General features: G+C 43.8%; 2 protein-coding genes across 2 annotated transcripts; one reads left to right on the top strand and one right to left on the bottom strand.

Moving 5' to 3' along the window:
• Positions 1-1,124: 1,124 nt before the first annotated feature.
• Positions 1,125-5,490, bottom strand: LOC135522371 (uncharacterized). The gene is made up of 7 exons (XM_064948550.1): positions 5,385-5,490; positions 4,244-4,466; positions 2,860-2,943; positions 2,426-2,752; positions 1,946-2,173; positions 1,763-1,865; positions 1,125-1,640 (listed from the first exon to the last, which is right to left on the bottom strand). Exons 3-7 carry the CDS (start codon positions 2,909-2,911, stop codon positions 1,604-1,606), a joined length of 747 nt encoding a protein of 248 aa, XP_064804622.1. The 5' UTR covers positions 2,912-2,943; positions 4,244-4,466; positions 5,385-5,490; the 3' UTR covers positions 1,125-1,603.
• Positions 5,491-8,111: 2,621 nt separating this feature from the next.
• Positions 8,112-18,218, top strand: LOC135522370 (V-set and immunoglobulin domain-containing protein 10-like). Its single transcript, XM_064948549.1, has 9 exons — positions 8,112-8,272; positions 8,534-8,591; positions 9,415-9,765; positions 10,626-10,892; positions 12,731-13,017; positions 13,417-13,521; positions 13,689-13,747; positions 13,843-15,825; positions 16,959-18,218. Exons 2-6 carry the CDS (start codon positions 8,552-8,554, stop codon positions 13,450-13,452), a joined length of 981 nt encoding a protein of 326 aa, XP_064804621.1. The 5' UTR covers positions 8,112-8,272; positions 8,534-8,551; the 3' UTR covers positions 13,453-13,521; positions 13,689-13,747; positions 13,843-15,825; positions 16,959-18,218.
• The last annotated feature ends 1,415 nt before the right edge of the window (positions 18,219-19,633 follow it).

Raw genomic sequence — 19,633 nt, 5'->3', positions numbered from 1 at the left:
CATTCTTACATGGGTATTCCTCTTGTCCAGATGGGATAGGGTAGTGTGACGGCAATTGCAGCCAGCTGGTCTGTGCATGCTCTGAGGACGCAGCTAGGGATGCCGTCTGGGGCTGGCAGCCTTGCGAGGATTAACACGTTTAAATGTCATACTCACGTGCCAACTCAGTGGCACTGTGTTGTCCTCAAAGTGGGCAAAGAGTGTGTTTAGCTAGTCTGGCAGCAAGATGGCGACGTGGCTGGTTTTCCTTTTGTAGTCCGTGATTGTCTGAAAAACCCCTGCCACATCTGTCATGTCTGAGCTGTTTACTTGCGACTCAACTTTGTCTCGATATTGACGTTTTGCATGTTTGATTGCCTTGCTTTTACAGGAATTAAAGGGAACTACTACTCTATTTGTATTCTACCATATTCCCCGTCACCTTACCAAGGTTAAATGTGGTGGTTCGTGCTTGGAGTAGGCCATTCAAGGAGTTGGTCTGATAGTGCCCTCTAATGTCATAGGTCTCCCCCCTTGCTTGCAGAAACAATAGAGAACAAATGCAGAAAGGCCCACTTCCCACTTGTGCGATATCATGAACATACCTGTACCACCAAGTGCCCTTTGTTAAGTAAATGTGAAAAGGAGACTGGAGTGCGACTTTAATTAAATCATCTTATCTACATTAGCAAAAACAATACAGTACAGTATTTTCAATTCAAGGAACGAGATGTCCCCCCCACATTCTGAATGAGCTTTTTTGTCTCCCCCCAAGTTTTATCATTAGAAAGTCATACAAAACGAGGCAACAGTGTTCTTTAGGACCATGTAGACGCCTCCAAGGGGTCAGGTAGGATGTTTGGATTTTTTTATCCAACTGGATTAAAAATAAAAATAAATCCCCCCCCCCCCCTTCTCAAACCAGTTGCAATTTGAAGTGATATTATGAATATAGGAATTTCTAAAACAAGCCAGTGGATGGTGCTATTAAATAGGTGGTGCTGTGTTTTTCCTCACTCATCCAGACTGCTGTATTTCTGTCTCTTCAATGTCTCCTATGGAAGTGTAGCAAAGTGGACGCTTACAAAGATTTCCTTACAGGTTATGAAATAGGTTAAATACACACATGCACTGTCACAATAATGTAATTTTTTCCCCATTTGCTTTATATCATACATAGGCATCACAAAAGTAGGTTTAGGTTAATTTGAACATATTTGTACATGTGCACAATGTAAATGTGATGGCATACAGTACTTAAAAAAAAAGATACAAAGACTTAATTAGTCAAAATGTATGTGTCCTTTGCATCCTTTGCATCAATAAATACCACAAATACACCAATAGCAAGCACTTCGCTATACCCGCAATAACATCTGCTAAATATGTGTATGTGACCAACTTAATTTGATAAATAGGCATGTCAATATATTGTATTGATGGCGAATAGGGCCACAGCTCTTGATTGGAATGATATTTGGTCTGGTATTGTGACTTGTTGCAACAGAATATTACCGTCTCATATCACTGTGTCCGTATGTGCCAAAGACTTGTGTGATCGTGCAGTGTGTAACAAAGTGTCATAGATAAGACTGATAACGGAACGCGATGGACCTCCTAAAGGTCATCTATTCCCATTTGTCCTCCGCTGTACGCATTTCCTGTTAATAACACACAGCAATGTCAAAAGTGCACGTACCAAAAAACAATAGCAGGAGTTTATTAATGCCAAATGAATGTATTACTGTAAAAGACAAGCCAGGGAGATGTTCTGTAATCTTACCAGTAGAGGGATCCACTTGTGATTAGAAGCACTATGACGATGCCCAATAGTACACCACATAGAGTCTTACAGGATTGGTTACTTTGGGATGGTGTTGGAGAATCTAGGCAACAGCAAAGAAGCATGAAAGACACAAAAAAAACTCAATAGTCATAATGAATAATCATTATAACGCATGTATACCAGTGACGTAGTGTGTGACACTTGTCCCCAGACTGCTGTTGACAACACAGGTGTAGTTGTGGCCCTTCATTCCGGACACGTCGAGTCTCTTGCCATCTGCAGAGATATTGGCTGTCTGATTGGACAGCTCTTCCCCATCCACCAACCAGGAAAACACTGGGCTGTCCCACTGTGCCCTGTCATTGGCCACCTCACACTGGAGCGACAAAGACGCCACAGGAGCAGCAACTAGGCGAGAGGGAGAGAGAGAGAAAAAATTATATAGGTTTAGGTATATATATATAGGTTTTTGCATCCTTACATAGTTCTGCACATAAGGGTAGCCTCGGAACCCAGACGTCACTCACATTGTTCGGAAGGTGAGGTGAACGCCTGTGACTGAGGCTAATGTCAAGGTTATTTGACTTTTTAGTTTGCACAGTATTTGACCCAAACTAAATCTAGGTAGTGACCAGAATTATTGGTGTAGCTGTTTCTCACCAATCTCTCGAACAACTATATTTGCTGATTGCTCGTTCCCCTTCTGGTCAGTCACAGTGATGATGTAGTTTCCATAGTTAGATGATGTTATATTCTCCACCCTAAATAAGGCCCCCTTCTGGTCTAGAGGATTGCCAGGTGCATCTTGGTGATCGGCCAGCCTGACCTGTCCCTGACCCTTCTCAGTCTGGAGGTCCCAAATCACCATGACGATCTTCTCCGTTGGTGTAATCTGGAACTGGGTCTGCAGGACCAGGTCTCTCCCCAGAGCCACATAGAGATCCTTGTTCTGGAAATGCACTGACAGGCATTGGTGCGGGTGGGCCACTGAGGAAAGATAGACAAGGAATTACTTTACGTCTTATGTACACGTTACTGTACCATTATTTTTGCAGGGCAGTATCTTGGTGGATTATAAAAAAACAATAACTCACAGAGGGCCAGGATCAGACAAATACGCCAGACCAGGATGTGCTGTGTTTCCATCACATCTGCAGAGCTATTTAGATTTTACAATGCTGAGGATAAAGAGCGAAAGAGTTTGCAACAGCATTTAAATGTGCACTCTATCACTCCCGTTGTCAGGGGCAGAGGCATATCCCCCTAATGTATTTGAAGGGGCTTTGATGGCAAAATGCTCTTCAAATCAAACAGCAAGCTGTATTTTGATCATTGTTAGCTACTGTATATGCATAAAATGTGTTTCAATGGGCTTGACATATTTTTTTTCACCTTAGAGATGGTTCTGTGGCAACATAGTACGGTGGAAATGACAAGATTATGTTATAATGCTATTATTGCATCAAATGGTTGTGTTTTATGCAACAGAATAAGGGGTTGTTGGAACACTCATCTGTGTGTGTTCTACGGAGGATGGGCCTCTGGGAGATAACACTGACGGGTGATTTATGATGTCTTTTGGGTGATAAAACCTTCTGTTTCTGTTTTATATGGTACCAGGGAGACATGGCTCCAGTATGGAGATGGGGGGGCCAGACACTACTCTCTACACAATAAAAACGTTTTTTTGTAGCAAATACTGTCTGCTGTGAATTATAAGTATCTTTCATACAAATCTTGACCTTGTGAACCATTCTATACATCTGTTATTCGTCATGTAGGTTGAAAGAGATGTATCTTGGCTATAAAATAACTTTCTACTTTTGTCTCGGGGCTCTCAACGAATCATCTGAGGGTGATTCGTCGACCAGCCATCATTATCGTAAAGCACTCAATCTATTCACTTTATGTGTGTGTGTTGTATTGACCTGCTCCTTTATTTATAAGTGGTTAAAGATTTAGCTTAAGTATACCTCTGACTTGTGTGGTAAGTTCGTCTCTCCTCATTTGATAGTAAAGAAATTAACCACCACCAAAATATATACAACAATACTACGCATTCAGAGCAGTTTCAGAGCATTTTGAATTGCTGTTAAAATATTCAAACTTTTCTTGCGTATTTTTAACCTGCTCTGTATTACTGTACAATGAGACACCAAATCTAGTTATGTGGCGGCATCATATATTATATAATACTGTATCCTTTTCCTCTCAATCCCTTCTGTTCATTATTTTGTACCTGATACAAGCAGACATTCTAAACATGGTCAAATGCCATGGTAACAAGATAATATGCTCAGTTGGCTAGTTAAACCTTGAGCTCACGGTTACTGTTGACTATAACACTTGCCTGAGTAGTGATTCTGTTATAGCACCCCTTTCTAATGGTTGTCATGCCAAAGAATGCCAAATATGACAACTAAAAGCAGCAGCATCCAGGTTATTCAGTAACACAAAAGACAGGTCTTCATAGCTTACCTTTTCATTTGGATATTCTGTAGGGTGAACGTACAGGTCAAGCTTGATGCGTTTCTATTTTCTTGCCTAATGTTTCCTGATTGATGGACATCAAACTCGATGCCTACTGGCACTTAAAATAGCTACTGTATGTAAGTGTGTACCTGTTTTTCTTCCCTTCCCACAATCCAGTATGGCAGGAATGAAGTTTAGCCTGGTGATAAGGGAGTGACTCCGACAGTATCTAGAGGAGAAACAGAACGTGACTCCTACTGTACAGTGTCTCCCTTGTACCAGCTTGTACTCCTGACTGAATAGTCATACATTGAATTCATCCTTGATGCGGTGCAAGGCACACAAATGCCAGTAAAAAAAGGAAACAATTCCACATTCCAGACTTTTGTTCGAACCCTACATTGGATGAAACAGTATCTTCAAGACTATCGCTGTTTTCAATTGTCATTCCAACATTCATGTTCAGTGTTGTAAAGTACTTAAGTAAAAATACTTTAAAGTATCTGTATGGGTATCTTTATTTTACTATTTATTTTTTGACAACATTGACTTTTTACTTCACTACATTCCTAAGGAAAATAATGAACTTTTTACTCTGCACATTTTCCCTGACACCCAAACGTTTTCGTTACATTTTCAATTCTTTGTGGGACAGGGAAATACTCCAATGCACACACTTATGAAGAGGTCATCCTTACTGCCTTATCTGACAGACTCACTAAACACATGCTTCTCTATCCGTGGAAAAAAATAAAATAAAATGGTGCTATCTGGTTTGCTTAATATAAGGAATTAGAAATGACTTATACTTTTGATACTTAAGTATATTTTAGCGATTACATTTAGTTTTGATACTTAAGTATGTTTAAAACCAAATACTTTTAGACTTTTACTCAAGTAGTATTCTACTGGTTGACTTTCACTTTTACTTGAGTTATTCTATTACGAAATCATTACTTTTTACTCAAGTATACCGATAGGGTACTTTTTTTGTTGTTGCAGGAAATATATTGAAATTCATACATATCAGTCAACATCAATGCTGGATTGAGAGCAGAGACCCGAGTCACATTCATAACAACATAATTCAATTACATAGAGATCCACTCACAAACAATTATCTATATTATCAAAGATGTTCAGATACCTAAGTAAGGAGCCACGTTACCCTCGGGCCTACTGAGCCCATGTCCATGCGTGCGGACAAGCAGACGCACATCCTCCCGCCGAGACACATGTCCATCCTCCTTGTGCACGCATTTACAAATGCATCAATAAGACACTGACAAATAATGGTAGGGTCCAAAACGCCCATCCAGCCACCACAAAGATCCTTTGTTTTAAATACAGAGAGAAGGGCCTTGAAGCTTTCTCTCAGCTGAAGCGGCATCCTCCCACGCTGCCAACATATTGCCATGGTGACCTTATCTAAAACCTCTGACTGGGAGACAAGGCTGGTTGTGCCACTTATGGCTCTTTCCTACCCGAAGGGTTCTGTCCGTGAGGGAGGGTGTTCCCTTAGATGTGGGAAAATCAGTGATACTTGCAGATGAGGAGGTGCTCTGGAAAGCTTTCAGCTCCTTGTCCAGGCTCTCTCTACTCATTGTGCTGTCACAAAGTCCAACACTAGCTTTCCCTGGCTTAACTGTGAGGCTAGTAATGGGGGGATGTTGGCTGGTCATATGGGATTATGGGCATGATAGAAGAGGTGCTACTCAGGATAGATTTATCCTGGTCTTCAACACTCTCTGAGCCCACTGTGTGATCAGATCTTGTCTCATTCAGATGTCTAGGAGCAACAGCGGCTCAGCTGCGAAGTGGTAGGCCACAGAAGCTCACAGAACGAGACCGCCAAGTGCTGAAGTGTGTAGCGTCTGTCCTCGGTTGCAACACTCACTAGTTCCAAACTACCTCTACAAGCAACTTCAGCACAAGAACTGTTTGCTGGGAGCTTCATTAAATGGGTTTCCATGGCCAGAAATGGAAATGCGTTATCTGGAGTGTTGACTCGTGCTCCACCATCTGGCTGTCCGATGGACAAATCTGGGTTTGGAGGATGCCAGGTGAACGCTACCAGCCCGAATGCATAGTGCCAACTGTATAGTTCGGTGGAGGATAAATAATGGTCTATGGCTGTTTTTCATAGTTCGGACTAGGCCCCTTGGTTCCAGTGAAGGGAAATCTTAACGCTACAGCATACAATGGCATTCTAGACTATTCTGTGCTTCGGTGTGGAAGAACTTGACTGGCCTGCGCAGAGCCCTGACCACAACCCCCTCGAACACCTTTGGGATGAATTGGAACGCAGACTGCGAGTCAGTCCTAATTGCTCAACATCAGTGCCCGACCTCACTAATGCTCTTATGGCTGAATGGAAGCAAGTCCCTGCAGCAATGTTCCAACATTTAATGGAAAGCATCCTCAGATGAGTGTAGGCTGTTATATCAGCAAAGGGTTGACCAACTCCATATTAATGCCAGTGATTTTGGAATTAGATGTTCAACAAGCAGATGTTAATGTTCAAGATACTTTTGACCATGTACTGTCGGTTCAGGGAGCTGGGCAGTGACTACTGCCACTAGTTGAGCAGCTATCTGGGAATTTCACAAGCTCCTGAGTGGCGCATCGGTCTAAAGCACCGAATCTCAGTGGTAGAGGCATCACTACAGACCCTGGTTCGATTCCAGGCTGTACCACAACGGGACGTGATTCGGAGTCCCATAGGGTGGCGCACAATTCCGGTTTGGCCGGGGGAAGGCCGTCATTGTAAATAAGAATTTGTTCTTAACTGACTTGCCTGTGTCATATGTACAGTAGCGACGGGCCTGATGTTGTTTATCTACTACCAGTAGATTGGTGCAGAAAGAATGCATGGAAACAATAAGTAAGACTTGGCTACTAGGCATAATCAAGAGCTCCATTCTTTCATTTATTCAGGAAGAAAACCTTTTCACTTTGCTGTGACAGACTGTGTTAATTTCACTGATTCACTGAATTTCACTAATAGTAATAATGCTTTGTGTCCCGCCCTTGCTTTGGCTCCCTTGGGATGCGAACATGTGCATGCTCCTTTTACTACCAGCTATTTTCCTCTTCCAGCTCTCACTTCTAGTGCTTGTTAATGAATGTATCTTTCTCATGGGACGACAATGCATTCTTGACCATAGGTCAACATACTGTATAGCCTAGTTCCACCAAGTAACATTCCACTGGAAGAAAAGAAAAACTAAGACAAAGATACACTTTTTTAAATAGATATAATTGATAGAACTGAAGCTTTTTATACAATGTATGTTTTTATTTTATTTATCATTTTGAACTTTAGTCGGTAAATACATTCTCCACACAGCCTACATTACAAGGCTACAATATGCGTTTGCCAGTTTGATCATTCCTTCTCTGCTAAAGGGCAGCACTAGCACATTCGTATTTTCACAATCAAATCATCTCAAAAGAAATTCAGCTCCCCACATTTATAAGTGGAGCATGTGTAAAATATTCAACACAGATACAACTTGCTCTTGAATTAAAAAATGTTAAGTTTTCCCACAAGCATCAACTGAGAAAGAACAGCAGGATATGGTTGTGATTTTGAATGGAAACTAATTGGTGTCATCGGCTACTAATGCTTGTAGCTGGTGTGCCTAAATAAACAAACCCAGCATGGATTGCGTGCTCTCTTGGCCCATAGGCTCACAATGCTGCTTTCAAGTAATTGAGGCGAACGATCCCTTTAAGAGGACAGGTGTGTCTGCAAGACAGGGGTGTATTCACTGGGAACCAAACAGAAGAAAAAGGGTGAAACAGGGAGGGACCTATCTGAATTTGTCCTATAAGAAACTGTTGTTTTTATTGCTCAACGTTTTCCGTTGTAAGAGGTTTTACTAAGGTGTCGACTAATGAATACACCTGTGGAGACAGGTAATAGTGGAGAAACAGGAAATGAAACCTTTCACACATAAACAAACTGGTTTTGCCAAAAATCTGCTTATGGATTTTACAACTGAAACATGAGAGAAGAGAGAAAAGTCTGTCGTAAGTGTTGACATTGAAAATCTTTCAAGACATATTTTTAATTAAGTGAAAGTGAGTTTATTCACAATAGATTAACCCTATATACTCTGTCTGGTTTAGAATGCTAGCACGCTAAGCTACTAGCATATCCTATTTGTGTTTTCAGAAGAACACAGCCTGGGTTTCTTTCTTTCTTTCTGTGTTTTAATATGTCTTAAACAGACACATTTCATTCACTTTAATTTAGTGGTGATTTGAGTCTGAGTCAAAAATACTCCACAGGCTATCCTGACTGATGTGATGAACCTACACCTGCTTCCCGTAGTTCTGTCATTGGCAGGTAAGGCATCTCTCCTCACTCAATTTTCTGACAGGGGCTTCAATGTTGACTTCAGTGAGTACCCTACCTTAAGCTGAAAAGAATGCTGATGGTGTGTATTTTTAAAATGTTGGAGGAGTAGCTCTACATTTTTAATTGGGAAATTCCAAGGTGACAGAAACAATGACTCCTCCCCAGCTCGGCTGCATTCTTAGTCCGTGTGTTCTTAGTCTGTGTGTTCTGTTGCATAAATGGAAAATAAAGTCACACACTCATCTCTCCTTGTGAATTTATTCAACCAAAGTGTTAGCTTAACAACCTTTGTCAGGGTGTGTGATATCCTAATACACAATGTCCAATGGCATATCAGCCCAGCTCTATGTAGTGCACCACAAAGGGAACAGGGTGCCATTTGGAACACAGTCTCTGAATCCCATACATACTTACTCTTTCCAATGTCCACCTCTACTGAAGTCAGTGAAGCACTGTATGGTTTTTAACAATGCTTTAAACGTGTGCTGCTGTTTTACGGCAAATGATCAACGAGGGAACCTCGGTGCAATTCATCTCAATTTTTGTCCTTCTCTTGCACACCTTGTAAAGTCAATTCACCATGACTGATCAGGAGCATATTCATTTGATTTAGTATAATTCATCTGCTAAAGACTTGTGGGGCCTTTTATATGCTTGTAAAGTGTTTAGATAATTCCCCCAACTATATACCCCTCAAACTCTCTCATACCAGTGTTATAACAACCTGTCATAATCACCGTAAGAAAGTAAGCAGGTAAATGAGTGATAAGCAGTGTATTCCTTCTGTTCTCCCCCCTCTCCCACCCTCTAGTCTTCCTCTCCGTCGCTCTCTCCCAGGACCTGGTCTCAATCCAGTTTAAATCAGATCCAGTCCTGGTGCAGACTGGCACTGATGCGGTCTTCACGGTGGTCACAGTGTTCCAGGTGTTTTCCATCACATGGGGGTACCCAGGTGGAGTGACCCCCCTGGGGCTGTGGGTGGGGGGCAGTGCGGTGCTCAACACTGTGACCCAGTACCAGGGCAGGGTCACCATCACAGCCACCCAGCTCCGTATCGGCAGTGCCCAGCTCAGAGACGCTGGGAACTACACAGTGATGGTGGACCCCTTGCCCACCACGGGCCTGGCCCAAAACACCAGGTCCATACAGCTCAGGGTGTTCGGTAAGGAGGGTGGGAGGAAAGGAAGGAGGGGTGGAATGAGGGAGGAAGGAAGGAGATATGTAGTGAGTGATGTAATGAGGGAGGAAAGGAAGGAGGGATGTAATGAAGGAGGGAGGGAAGAAAGGAGTGATATAATGAAGGAGGAAAGGAATGAGGGATGTAGTGAGTGATGTAATGAGGGAGGGTGGGAGGAAGTGATGGAGTGAGGGAGATAAAGGAGGATGGGAGGGAATATTACAGAAGAAAGTGACTAGCAGTGGTGGAAAATCGAGCATGTAAGTGTAATGTGATTATAGCCACTTGTTTGCCCAGACCTGTTAGTGTTTGTAATTACTATTGTTTTTAGTTACAGATGGCACTTATATCTTTATTTTCTCAGTCCAGGCTTAGTGCTTATTGGCATTTTGACTGCCCCTTCACCATCTGCTCCCATGTCTGGATATTGTTTCTTCTCCCAACCCTCCATTATTTTCATTAAACAAAATTAGTTTAGGCAGAAAACACTAAGAGTCCCTCTTTTTTTCAGCGTATTTTGAAGCTTGAATTGATTCCCCCTCTGTCTGTGATCACACTGTGAAAGCCCAGTAATGGCTCATTCCAAAGCTCTCCCTGTGTGTGTGTATCTCCCAATCAGTCTACTGCTCCAGTATTTACATTCATCTCACAAGCCTGGTCCCAGAATAGTTTGTGGCATGATAATGAATATAGGAGTTGTCAATGACCATACTAGGAGTTGACAATTACCATAGGAGTTGGCATGTCCACAAGAGTTGTCAATGGCTGTAGGAGTTGGCAAGACGCAACAAACAGATCTAGGCCCAGTCTATAGTCTCCCTGCTTCTCTTCTCTCCCCACCCTAGATGCAGTGGATGGCGTGACTATGTTTGTGCCGTCAGTGGCTCTGGAGGGGGGCAATGTGTCTGTGCGCTGTACCTGGACCAAGGGGACAGAGACCAGTGTGCTGTGGGGTAAAGGGGGCTCTGCTCTCACCTCAAACTCCAGGGTCACTATCAAAGGGGGCGACTTGGTGATCAACCCGGCCAGGAGGGAAGATGCCGGGCTCTACTCCTGCACCGTCTCTAACCTCGTCAGCGCTCAGACCGCCTCAAAGACCCTCACAGTTTACTGTGAGTAATTGCATGCTCAACTGCTAATGCTAATAACATAAGCTAATTAGACTCCCACACATTCTCACAAGTGAGCAGGGCTGGATTACCGATTTGGCACGCAGGGGTAATCCAGGGGAAATTAGATAGCATATGAGCACGTGATAAGATATTGCAAAATATGTAGAATTGTAATTAACCTGAAATTAGCTTTAAAACTGCAACATTTTCTCTCAGCCTCATAATGGCAAAATGTGTAGAATAGCATGGGATTAGCTATATACTGTAACTGCACAATTTCCTCTAAGCCTCATCCCACTGCTATCTTGCTTCTGAAGCTAAGCAGGGTTGGTCCTGGTCAGTCCCTGGATGGGAGACCAGACGCTGCTGGAAGTGGTGTTGGAGGGCCAGTAGGAGGCACCCTTTCATCTGGTATATAAAAAAATATACAATGAACAAACATGTAAATGCAACGATTCAAACAATTTTACTGAGTTACAGTTCATTTAAGGAAATCAGTCCATTTAAATTAAGAAATTAGGCTCTAATCTATGGATTTCACATGACTGGGCAGGGTCACAGCCATGGGTGGGCGTAGGACACCCACTTGGGAGCCAGACCCATCCACTGGGGAGCCAGGCCCAGCCAATCAGAATACGTTTTTCCCTGGATGTGGAGGTTCTGGGTTGGCATGGTTACACGTGGTCTGCGGTTGTGAGGCCAGTTGACGTACTGCCAAATTCTCTAAAATGATGTTGGAGGCAGCTTATGATAGAGAAATGAACATTCAATTATCTGGCACAATACTCTGGCAACAGCTCTGGTGGACATTCCTCCAGTCAGCATGCCAAAACTGGCACCCTCAAAACTTGAGACATCTGTGGAATTGCGTTGTGACAAAACTGCACATTTTAGAGTGGCCTTTTATTGTCCCCAGCAAAAAGTGCACCTGTGTAATGATCATGCTGTTTAATCAGCTTTAATCAGGTGGATGAATTATCTTGGCAAAGGAGAAATGTTCACTAACAGGGATGTAAACACATTTGAGCACAACATTTGAGCGGAGTATGAAAAATGCATTGATTTTGTATTTATTTCATCTAATGAAACATGGGACCGGCACTTTACATGTTGCATTTATATTTTTGTTCAGTTTAATAATACCCCAATACACCCGGGCAGTGATTGGGGACATTGCCCTGTGTAGGGTGCTGTCTTTCGGATGGGATGTTAAACGGATGTCCTGACTCTCTGTGATCACTAAAGATCTCATGGCACTTAACGTAAGAGTAGGGTTATTAAACCCCGGTCAACTTACCTGGTAAAATAAGGGTTAAAAAAATACAGAAGAAAATTGCTGAATGTGTAGAATAGCATGAGGTTAGCTGTAAGACCACACCATTAGAATCGCAGGGGAAACTGTGGCCCCAGATGTGGTGGTCCGGCTCTGACTGTGAGTCACTATCCAGGGTGTCCAGGGTTGTGTTAATTAGGGCACACACACAAACAAATTGTCTGATTTGAGAAGTCAGTTGTCTTTCCTTGTTTTAGTCTATTTTCGTTTGTTTGGTGCGTAATGTACATGACCCAGCAGCTAAAATGCTAATGCTAATACTATGAGCTAGTTGTTTTACTAGCTAGCATTACACCAAGTAATGTAACTGCCTGTTAGCCACAGAAGCACATCACTATAAGGGCTACAGGGCTAATTTGCATTAGCAATAACGACTCGTGAAGCCACTAGTCATACCCAACCCCAGTAATATTGACCCCATGCATTTTGAGGTGAAACTTTACTGTGAAAGTCTGTGAGTCTGTCTGTTGATGTCCCTCCCCCGCCCCCCTCCCATCCCCTCCAGATGGTCCCGACACCCCCGTGCTGAGCAAGGCTTCCCCGGCAGACTGTGTGGTAGGAGCGGATGCAGTGGTAGGCCAGACGATCCGACTCACCTGCGTGTCTGACTCACTGCCCCCGCCACTTTCTCCTGGAAATACAACAATGAACCCGTGGCGTCTGGCCAACTGGACAGTGGCGTGTTCAGCCTCCAGACCTTCTCCACCAACCAGAGCGGCCAATACAAGTGCGTGGCTAGCAATGCCATCACGGGCGCCACGTCGGAGCAGGGGACGGGCCTGGCCATCGTGGGTGAGTTATGCAGGACGGACACTGACGTGACTCATTCTGATGACTGTTAGTTTTGGACGGCATCCATCTTCGAGTGAAGAGAGGGGAACATTTTGGCCCAGCCTAGCCCATCAGCAAAAGATTGATCAATCCAAGTGCTCTCACAATGAGAATCTAACTCTTTTTCTATGACTTTCAGCTGTCTTCACTGATGTTCCCTCCATTTCCACCACTCATTCTCTCACCTCTCTTCCCCTGCCATCACTTCATCATACTCTTTCTGAAACCTCGTTTCTTTCTTTTCCATTTGTCTGTCTGGGCTCCGTGTCTCAGACTCATTATCATTATTAATTATCCCCCTGCTCATCACTTTTTCTGTCTCGGCCTCCCTCCCCCTCATCCCTCCCCCTTCCCTCTCAGGCACATGCCTCAGTGCAGGGGCAGTCGCAGGCATAGTGATTGGCTGTGTGGTCGCTCTGATCTTAATCGTCATAGCCATCGTACTCCTGGTGCGCTGGAAGAGAGGTGAGTGTGTCTGTCTGTCTGTCTGTCTGTCTGTCTGTCTGTCTGTCTGTCTGTCTAATATATTGTAAACTCTTTGAAAGCATTCACAATGACCTGTGTGCACTATTCTCATGTAAACGTATGTTTCTGTGTTTGAATACAGTATGTGACAATGTTTCTTATTGCAGTTGACCGAAGACTGAAGGAGGCCACAGGACAAAAGAGACACCCAGAACTCATGCTTACAGTAAGACACTCTTCTTTTTCCCAGAATATTATGATTCTGAAAGCAATTAACCCATGAATGTATTTCCTTCTCTTCTCTTTGTCCCTCTCTTTCAGCCCACTGAACCCCCTCCACATGGTACCCGGACTTTAGGCAGAGGCCGTCACTCAGACCCACCGCTCCACACAAACCCTCACAACTTCTACACTGTCCCACCCGATGGCCACGATAACACACACACACCGCCACGCAACACTAACACACTCCAACACAATGGCCACGCCAACAGAAATAGGTTCCCACACAATGCGCAACATCCGAATGCCAATTCATTTCCACAGAATGGCACCCCTCAGGACCACGACACTTTCACACACACTGCTGCATCTCAAAATGCCAACACACTCGACACCTTCCCACAGATGACTCAAAACCACCCGAACAATCCAAACATACTCATACAAGCGGGTTCTACTCAGGTCGGTGTTAACCTTAACACACTGTCACACAACCATCAAAATAGCAACGCACAGGTGGCCACGGTTCACGTCAATCTCAATTCCTATCCAACTAATGGTCAACAACCCAACCAACAGTCACAGCAACAATTTACAAGCCCACAGGACAGTACAATGCAGAGGAGCACCACCAATGTAGCCAACAGTGCTAGTGCTCTTCAAGTTCAAAATATCAACCCACAAACGTTCACACAGACTGGACAGTCATACTCCAATCCCAGGATGCAAATTGGCTTGTCATATCCTGGTGATCCTTCACAGGTTGACCACAGTAACTTAGACACTGGTCCTCAAGTCTCTACTGGTCCTATTCCTACTGGTTACACACACAGGGGTAGAAGTCACACTCTCCAACGAAACGCCAACACGCAGACCTACCAGATGGACCAGGCTACTGATACCCAGCCTAGACACTCCAACCCAGCAGCGGCCAGTTCTGTGCCACGTGATGCCAGCCATACCACACCAAGTGCCAGCTCACACCGCCAACAAATGCCTTGGGACCGTCTGAGGGGCACCCCGGCATACCCCAACGAGCCCCCCAGAAGGGTACAGGCTTCCCCAACAGCAGCTACACCTCTGATGGCACCTCTGATGTCCCCCGTCCCAGGCTAGACGATCCAGACCACACACCAGGAAGACTGGGCCAGGAGCACATACCCAGAGTCCCCCACAGAGCCGATCTACACCCAGGAAGGCTGCACCAACGGCGGGCAGACAGACCCAGAACCTCCCCCACACTCATGGGACGAACACTGAGCCTGGGGCTCCAAGCCACACACAGTCGCATATCAGTCCCCATCACACGGTACACCAAGGCAGAGAGCCCGGCAGGATGTCAGAGCTCAATCCCAGATCACAGCTCAGACTGCTTCTCAAAGCCAGACTGGCCCCAGGCAACAAAATGCCTCCCGCAGCTACCACAACCCCCAGACACAACAACAGGGACCAGGCGCCCCACAGGGACTAATAACCACCATGCCCCAAGGCACCACACTCGACATTCGAGCTCTCGCAAATCCAAATCACATCCCACAGACACAAACCGGGATTCAGTATGGTAGGGGAAACACACACATGATACCGCAGCCCACACAAGACCAGAGACAGACAACAACACAAGGTTGGGGTGCACTAACACAGCCTGTTACACAGAACCCCAGTAGCCTCACTCAGACGGCCCTGGAGATGCACACACTGGCGACCCCGAACCCTTTTCACAACCGTAACCACCAGACACAGGCCGCCCTGCTCAACACCCAAGCTCGAGGCCCTAACCCTGGGCACCAGCGGCCCCCCACGCCCCCTCCCGTGATCCCTCTGGCTCAGTTCCAGACTATTCCCAGAGAACGCACCCAGCACCAGTCCCCAAACCGGGGCCCCACTGGCCCTCTCAGGCCCCCGGTCAACGTACACAACGCACAGAGACACCCCAATGCCCACCCGCCCCGCAGACACCCCGGTGCTAGCATGCCGGCCAACCTGCACTCGGGAAATGCCCACCACGTGCACGCTGAAAACACACACAGGCACAGTCAACATACTCATCATGCCCACAGGAACACTGCCCACCCACACCAGGTAAGTAAACACCAAAGTAGTGTTTAATATCAGAGCCAACCGTTCCCATATGTTTGATATATGTTCATTAGCCATTTCATGTTTCATTAATCGCCACATGGCTCTCTGTCTCAGATGTGTGATCATTATGCCTGTCTCATTCTGTCATGTCATTCTCTGTGCATTTAGTGTCTTTGGTTTCCCCACCTCTCATTCTCACTGACAGTTAGTCAGCGTCCCAAATGGAACCCTATTCCCTTTATAGTGCACTGTTTGACTAGAGCCCATAGGGAATAGGATGCAATTTGGAGTTACCGGTAATTTACCCAAGTTACTGTAATCTTCTGTAATTTTGGTAAGTAACAGGTAATCTATGGTAACTTTGGTAATTTATACTTGAGTAATTTTAAAAATATTTATTAATATGTAGTATTTATTTGTTATATGTGTCCATGAGTTTCTAGTGGATAGACCATATGGTACAAGAGAAAATTGCCCAATTAATGAAAAAAGCATCTAATCAACTATGGCATTATTTTCAATTAACTCTGCAACTCTTCCAACGATGAACTTTTTTCACCAGTTTGCCGCCACAACATTAAATAACAACAAAGGCATATTGACATGGTCAAATAAATATATAAAGGATATTTCATGTTGAAAGTCATATTAAACACCAATGGTCTTCACTGAGTTGATGTTTTATATTTAGGATCTAGTTTTACTTTGTCATTTATTTTGTATTTTAAAATCTTATTTGATTATTTTATATATTTTTATCTGTGATAAGGCCACACAGAGGGACAGAGATAATGACAGACACCTGTGATAATCTGAAGTACCCAAAAGAACTACATAAAATCGTTGAAACTTCAAAAGTTTCCAGTAATATACCCTCCCTTGCAACCCTAGTCACAGGGGAGCTTGCCAAGCAGCTTTTATAGCGGGGCCTGCACTTTCTGTTGAGTGACAAGTATCTGTCTACTGGAGTAATGACAAGAGTATTTGGCAGGGATACAGCCAGGAGCTGTATCCTTGGCTGGGTGTTTGTCTGCCTATACCTTACCAGTGTTTCAGTGTCAGAATTGTGTCAGTGGCTATGTTGAACATGACTTGTATATAATTAAGGGCTTGTTCTTTCTCTCTAACACCAGACCCACCAAGGGAGGCCAAGACACTGAGAGATGCCAACGGACACACACACCAGCAACTGACAAAAGGAGAAACACAAGCATGGATTACTATGGGAGCCCCACTCTAAAGCAATGGAGACCAAGCAAAAACACATATGCGCGTGCGCGCACACACACACACACACACACACACACACACACACACACACACACACACACACACACACACACACACACACACACACACACACACACACACTTCCTGCAGTCGACTCCCCTTGCCTGTCAAGTGTATGTTATCTGTTGATTTTCAACAGTACCGACAATGACTCACTGGAAAACACACACAGATGTGTTATTTCTGAAGCACCATATAACCAAATAGTAGTAATGAGAAAAAGGCCTGTTTGAGGGCGAAACACTCCAGGCCGTGTGTACATGGCCTCTCCCATTCAGCGTGTTCAGAGCGAGAATGAGGCACGACCACAACAATGAGGACTTGAAATGTTTCCATTCGTGTCTGTGTGTGTGTTGCTCCTTGTGACTAGAATAAGCAGTAAAAAGGACAGGAAAAGAGACCCCTTGCTGGACGGATTCCAATTGAATGGACTTGGCCCCTGGGAACTACTGTGTGGAAATTCAGAAGGAAATAAAAACCCCTCTGCGACTTGCTTTATTTAATATTTCCATGGATGTATTTATGTGGTGACTTTCTGTTTACAGATTCTTCTCTTGACACCGCTCAATTAACGGGATTCGCCTCGGCGCCTGGCTTCAGAAGCAATGCTCAACTAACTATGAAGGAGACCCCACAAATGGATGGGCCGCTTATTAATTAAGTGCTTTTATGCGACTTAAATGACTCGGAAAATAATAACGCCCATGCGTGGAGGAGGTCAGCACAAAGAGGCTGCTGAGCTGCCACGTTTTCCCCGACTAAGCAAAGCAAAACAATTTGCTCTGGGACTACGATGCTCTTTTGTGTGGGGGATTAGCACATTAAAAGGGATCTCTATTGGAAAGAATCTTAGTTTTCTTTCGAACAAAATGTATATTTAATGTTTTTATTTTTCTGTTACGTGCTAAATATGTTGGACTGCTATTGCAACATGTGTCTTTGTGACTCAGGGAGGCTGTTTTATACTAAAATATATGTTCCATTAAAATACAGAAAAGAGGATAAATGTTTTTTAAAGATTAGTCTCCATTGAACATACTTTTTTTCAGGACTAGGCCGCCCCCATATGTTTTGTTGATGATAATAAAGTATTTTGATTTACAGGAAAATACTGTGTCAGTGTATTACATGATATTCATTTTGATATGTTTACCTACCTAATGGCATAATCTTAACTGCTTTTGAAATAATCTTGCCCTCCAGGCATTCTGATCTTCAGCTGTTACAAATATTCCCAGAATATTGTATTTACTTAACCGTTTTTGAGTTGAAGAATCTGCACTGTAAAAATGTCCCTTCTTTAATTACAGCACAATTATTTGCAGAGTTGCCAGATTAATACTGTAATTTAGCTTTACAGCAGAGATTTTCCTTCCTGTAAAACATGTTACAGTATTCCTGCTGTAAATGTGGGCACCTGATTCCATGGCAGAATTTAGTGGATGTGTCATGGTTGATTGATAGAGTGAATATGCCCACTGAATCTCAAGCCATATCTTAAAGCAATAACAATAAGGAAGATATGTTGACCTCTGCATTCAGGACTAAGTGAAGGAGAAAGTCCTTTCGAGAAATTAGTAGCTGCGTTGTACTTTTGAATCCTGTTTTGTATGTGATGATACTTGGTGAGTGAGAAAGATTGAATTGAATAAAATACTGTTATTTTTTTGTGAGTATGCGGACTCCCTTAGGGAGTTGTTGATTTTCCACATTAGTGAAATGCATGTCTGTTTCCTCAGCTTGTTATGGAGGAATTAGGAGTTTCTGGATTGCTGCTCTATCAGTCCCTCAGCACAGCTCCCACTTGTGAGTACATCAAATACAGCCCTGCTCCACAACTGCTGAGGTAGAATGACGTTGTACTGTTGAGTAATGGCAGGAAACATATTATAGTTATCCTTCAAAGCTAAATGACTGTCTGTTCTTCCAAAATGATAGGAATACGTCACGCATGAAGTCTGACTGTATATGCTGATACGGTTCCTTTCCAGAACTCAATTTCAATGCACATTTAATGTGGTTGTTTTCCTCTCCTTCCATGATATACTGTGTTTACTGCAGCACATTGTAATTGTTTATGTTTCACATTAGAGCATAAATTAGCGTATAAAACAACAAGTCAACAGGAAGGTATGTGCAAGATCTGCATTTCTGTTGTGATTACATCTCATAATGGTGTGTGTCTCTCCTCTTTATCACACAGTGGCTCCACCCAGCCCTCCTAACCCAGACAAGCCAGTGCTGCTCATCGTGTGTGTAACCCTTGCTGTGGTTTTGGTTGTGGTTTTTCTGGGGATCTACTATGGCTTCCAACGCCACAGGTAGTATAAACCCTAGAGGGTGTCTCACACACAGGACAGTCAATGGACCTATTCAAATACCCTTAACATGTGTTGCTCCTTCTTTCCATTGAGGAAATCCATGATCCGACACTTTGATTAAAGCAATGGGGAACGCACGTTTTTCCGTGTCCACTCGTGTACCGATCAGTGATTACCTCAGGGAAGGGAGCAAAGAA

The sequence above is a fragment of the Oncorhynchus masou genome, chromosome 30 (genome assembly GCF_036934945.1).
Source record: "Oncorhynchus masou masou isolate Uvic2021 chromosome 30, UVic_Omas_1.1, whole genome shotgun sequence".
Taxonomy (NCBI): Eukaryota; Metazoa; Chordata; class Actinopteri; order Salmoniformes; family Salmonidae; genus Oncorhynchus; species Oncorhynchus masou.
This window is presented reverse-complemented; position numbering and strand designations above follow the sequence as displayed.

What these genes read in the sequence shown, in the direction of transcription:
- LOC135522371 (XM_064948550.1), bottom strand. Translation starts at nt 2,911, where the DNA reads ATGGAAACACAGCACATCCTGGTCTGGCGTATTTGTCTGATCCTGGCC. An exon ending in TTGTCTGATCCTGGCCCTCT is followed by an intron (nt 2,753 to 2,859) that starts GTGAGTTATTGT and finishes ATCTTTCCTCAG; the next exon opens with TGGCCCACCCGCACCAATGC. An exon ending in TGTCACACACTACGTCACTG is followed by an intron (nt 1,866 to 1,945) that starts GTATACATGCGT and finishes GCTGTTGCCTAG; the next exon opens with ATTCTCCAACACCATCCCAA.
- LOC135522370 (XM_064948549.1), top strand. Translation starts at nt 8,552, where the DNA reads ATGAACCTACACCTGCTTCCCGTAGTTCTGTCATTGGCAG. An exon ending in CATACAGCTCAGGGTGTTCG is followed by an intron (nt 9,766 to 10,625) that starts GTAAGGAGGGTG and finishes TCCCCACCCTAG; the next exon opens with ATGCAGTGGATGGCGTGACT. An exon ending in AAAGACCCTCACAGTTTACT is followed by an intron (nt 10,893 to 12,730) that starts GTGAGTAATTGC and finishes CATCCCCTCCAG; the next exon opens with ATGGTCCCGACACCCCCGTG.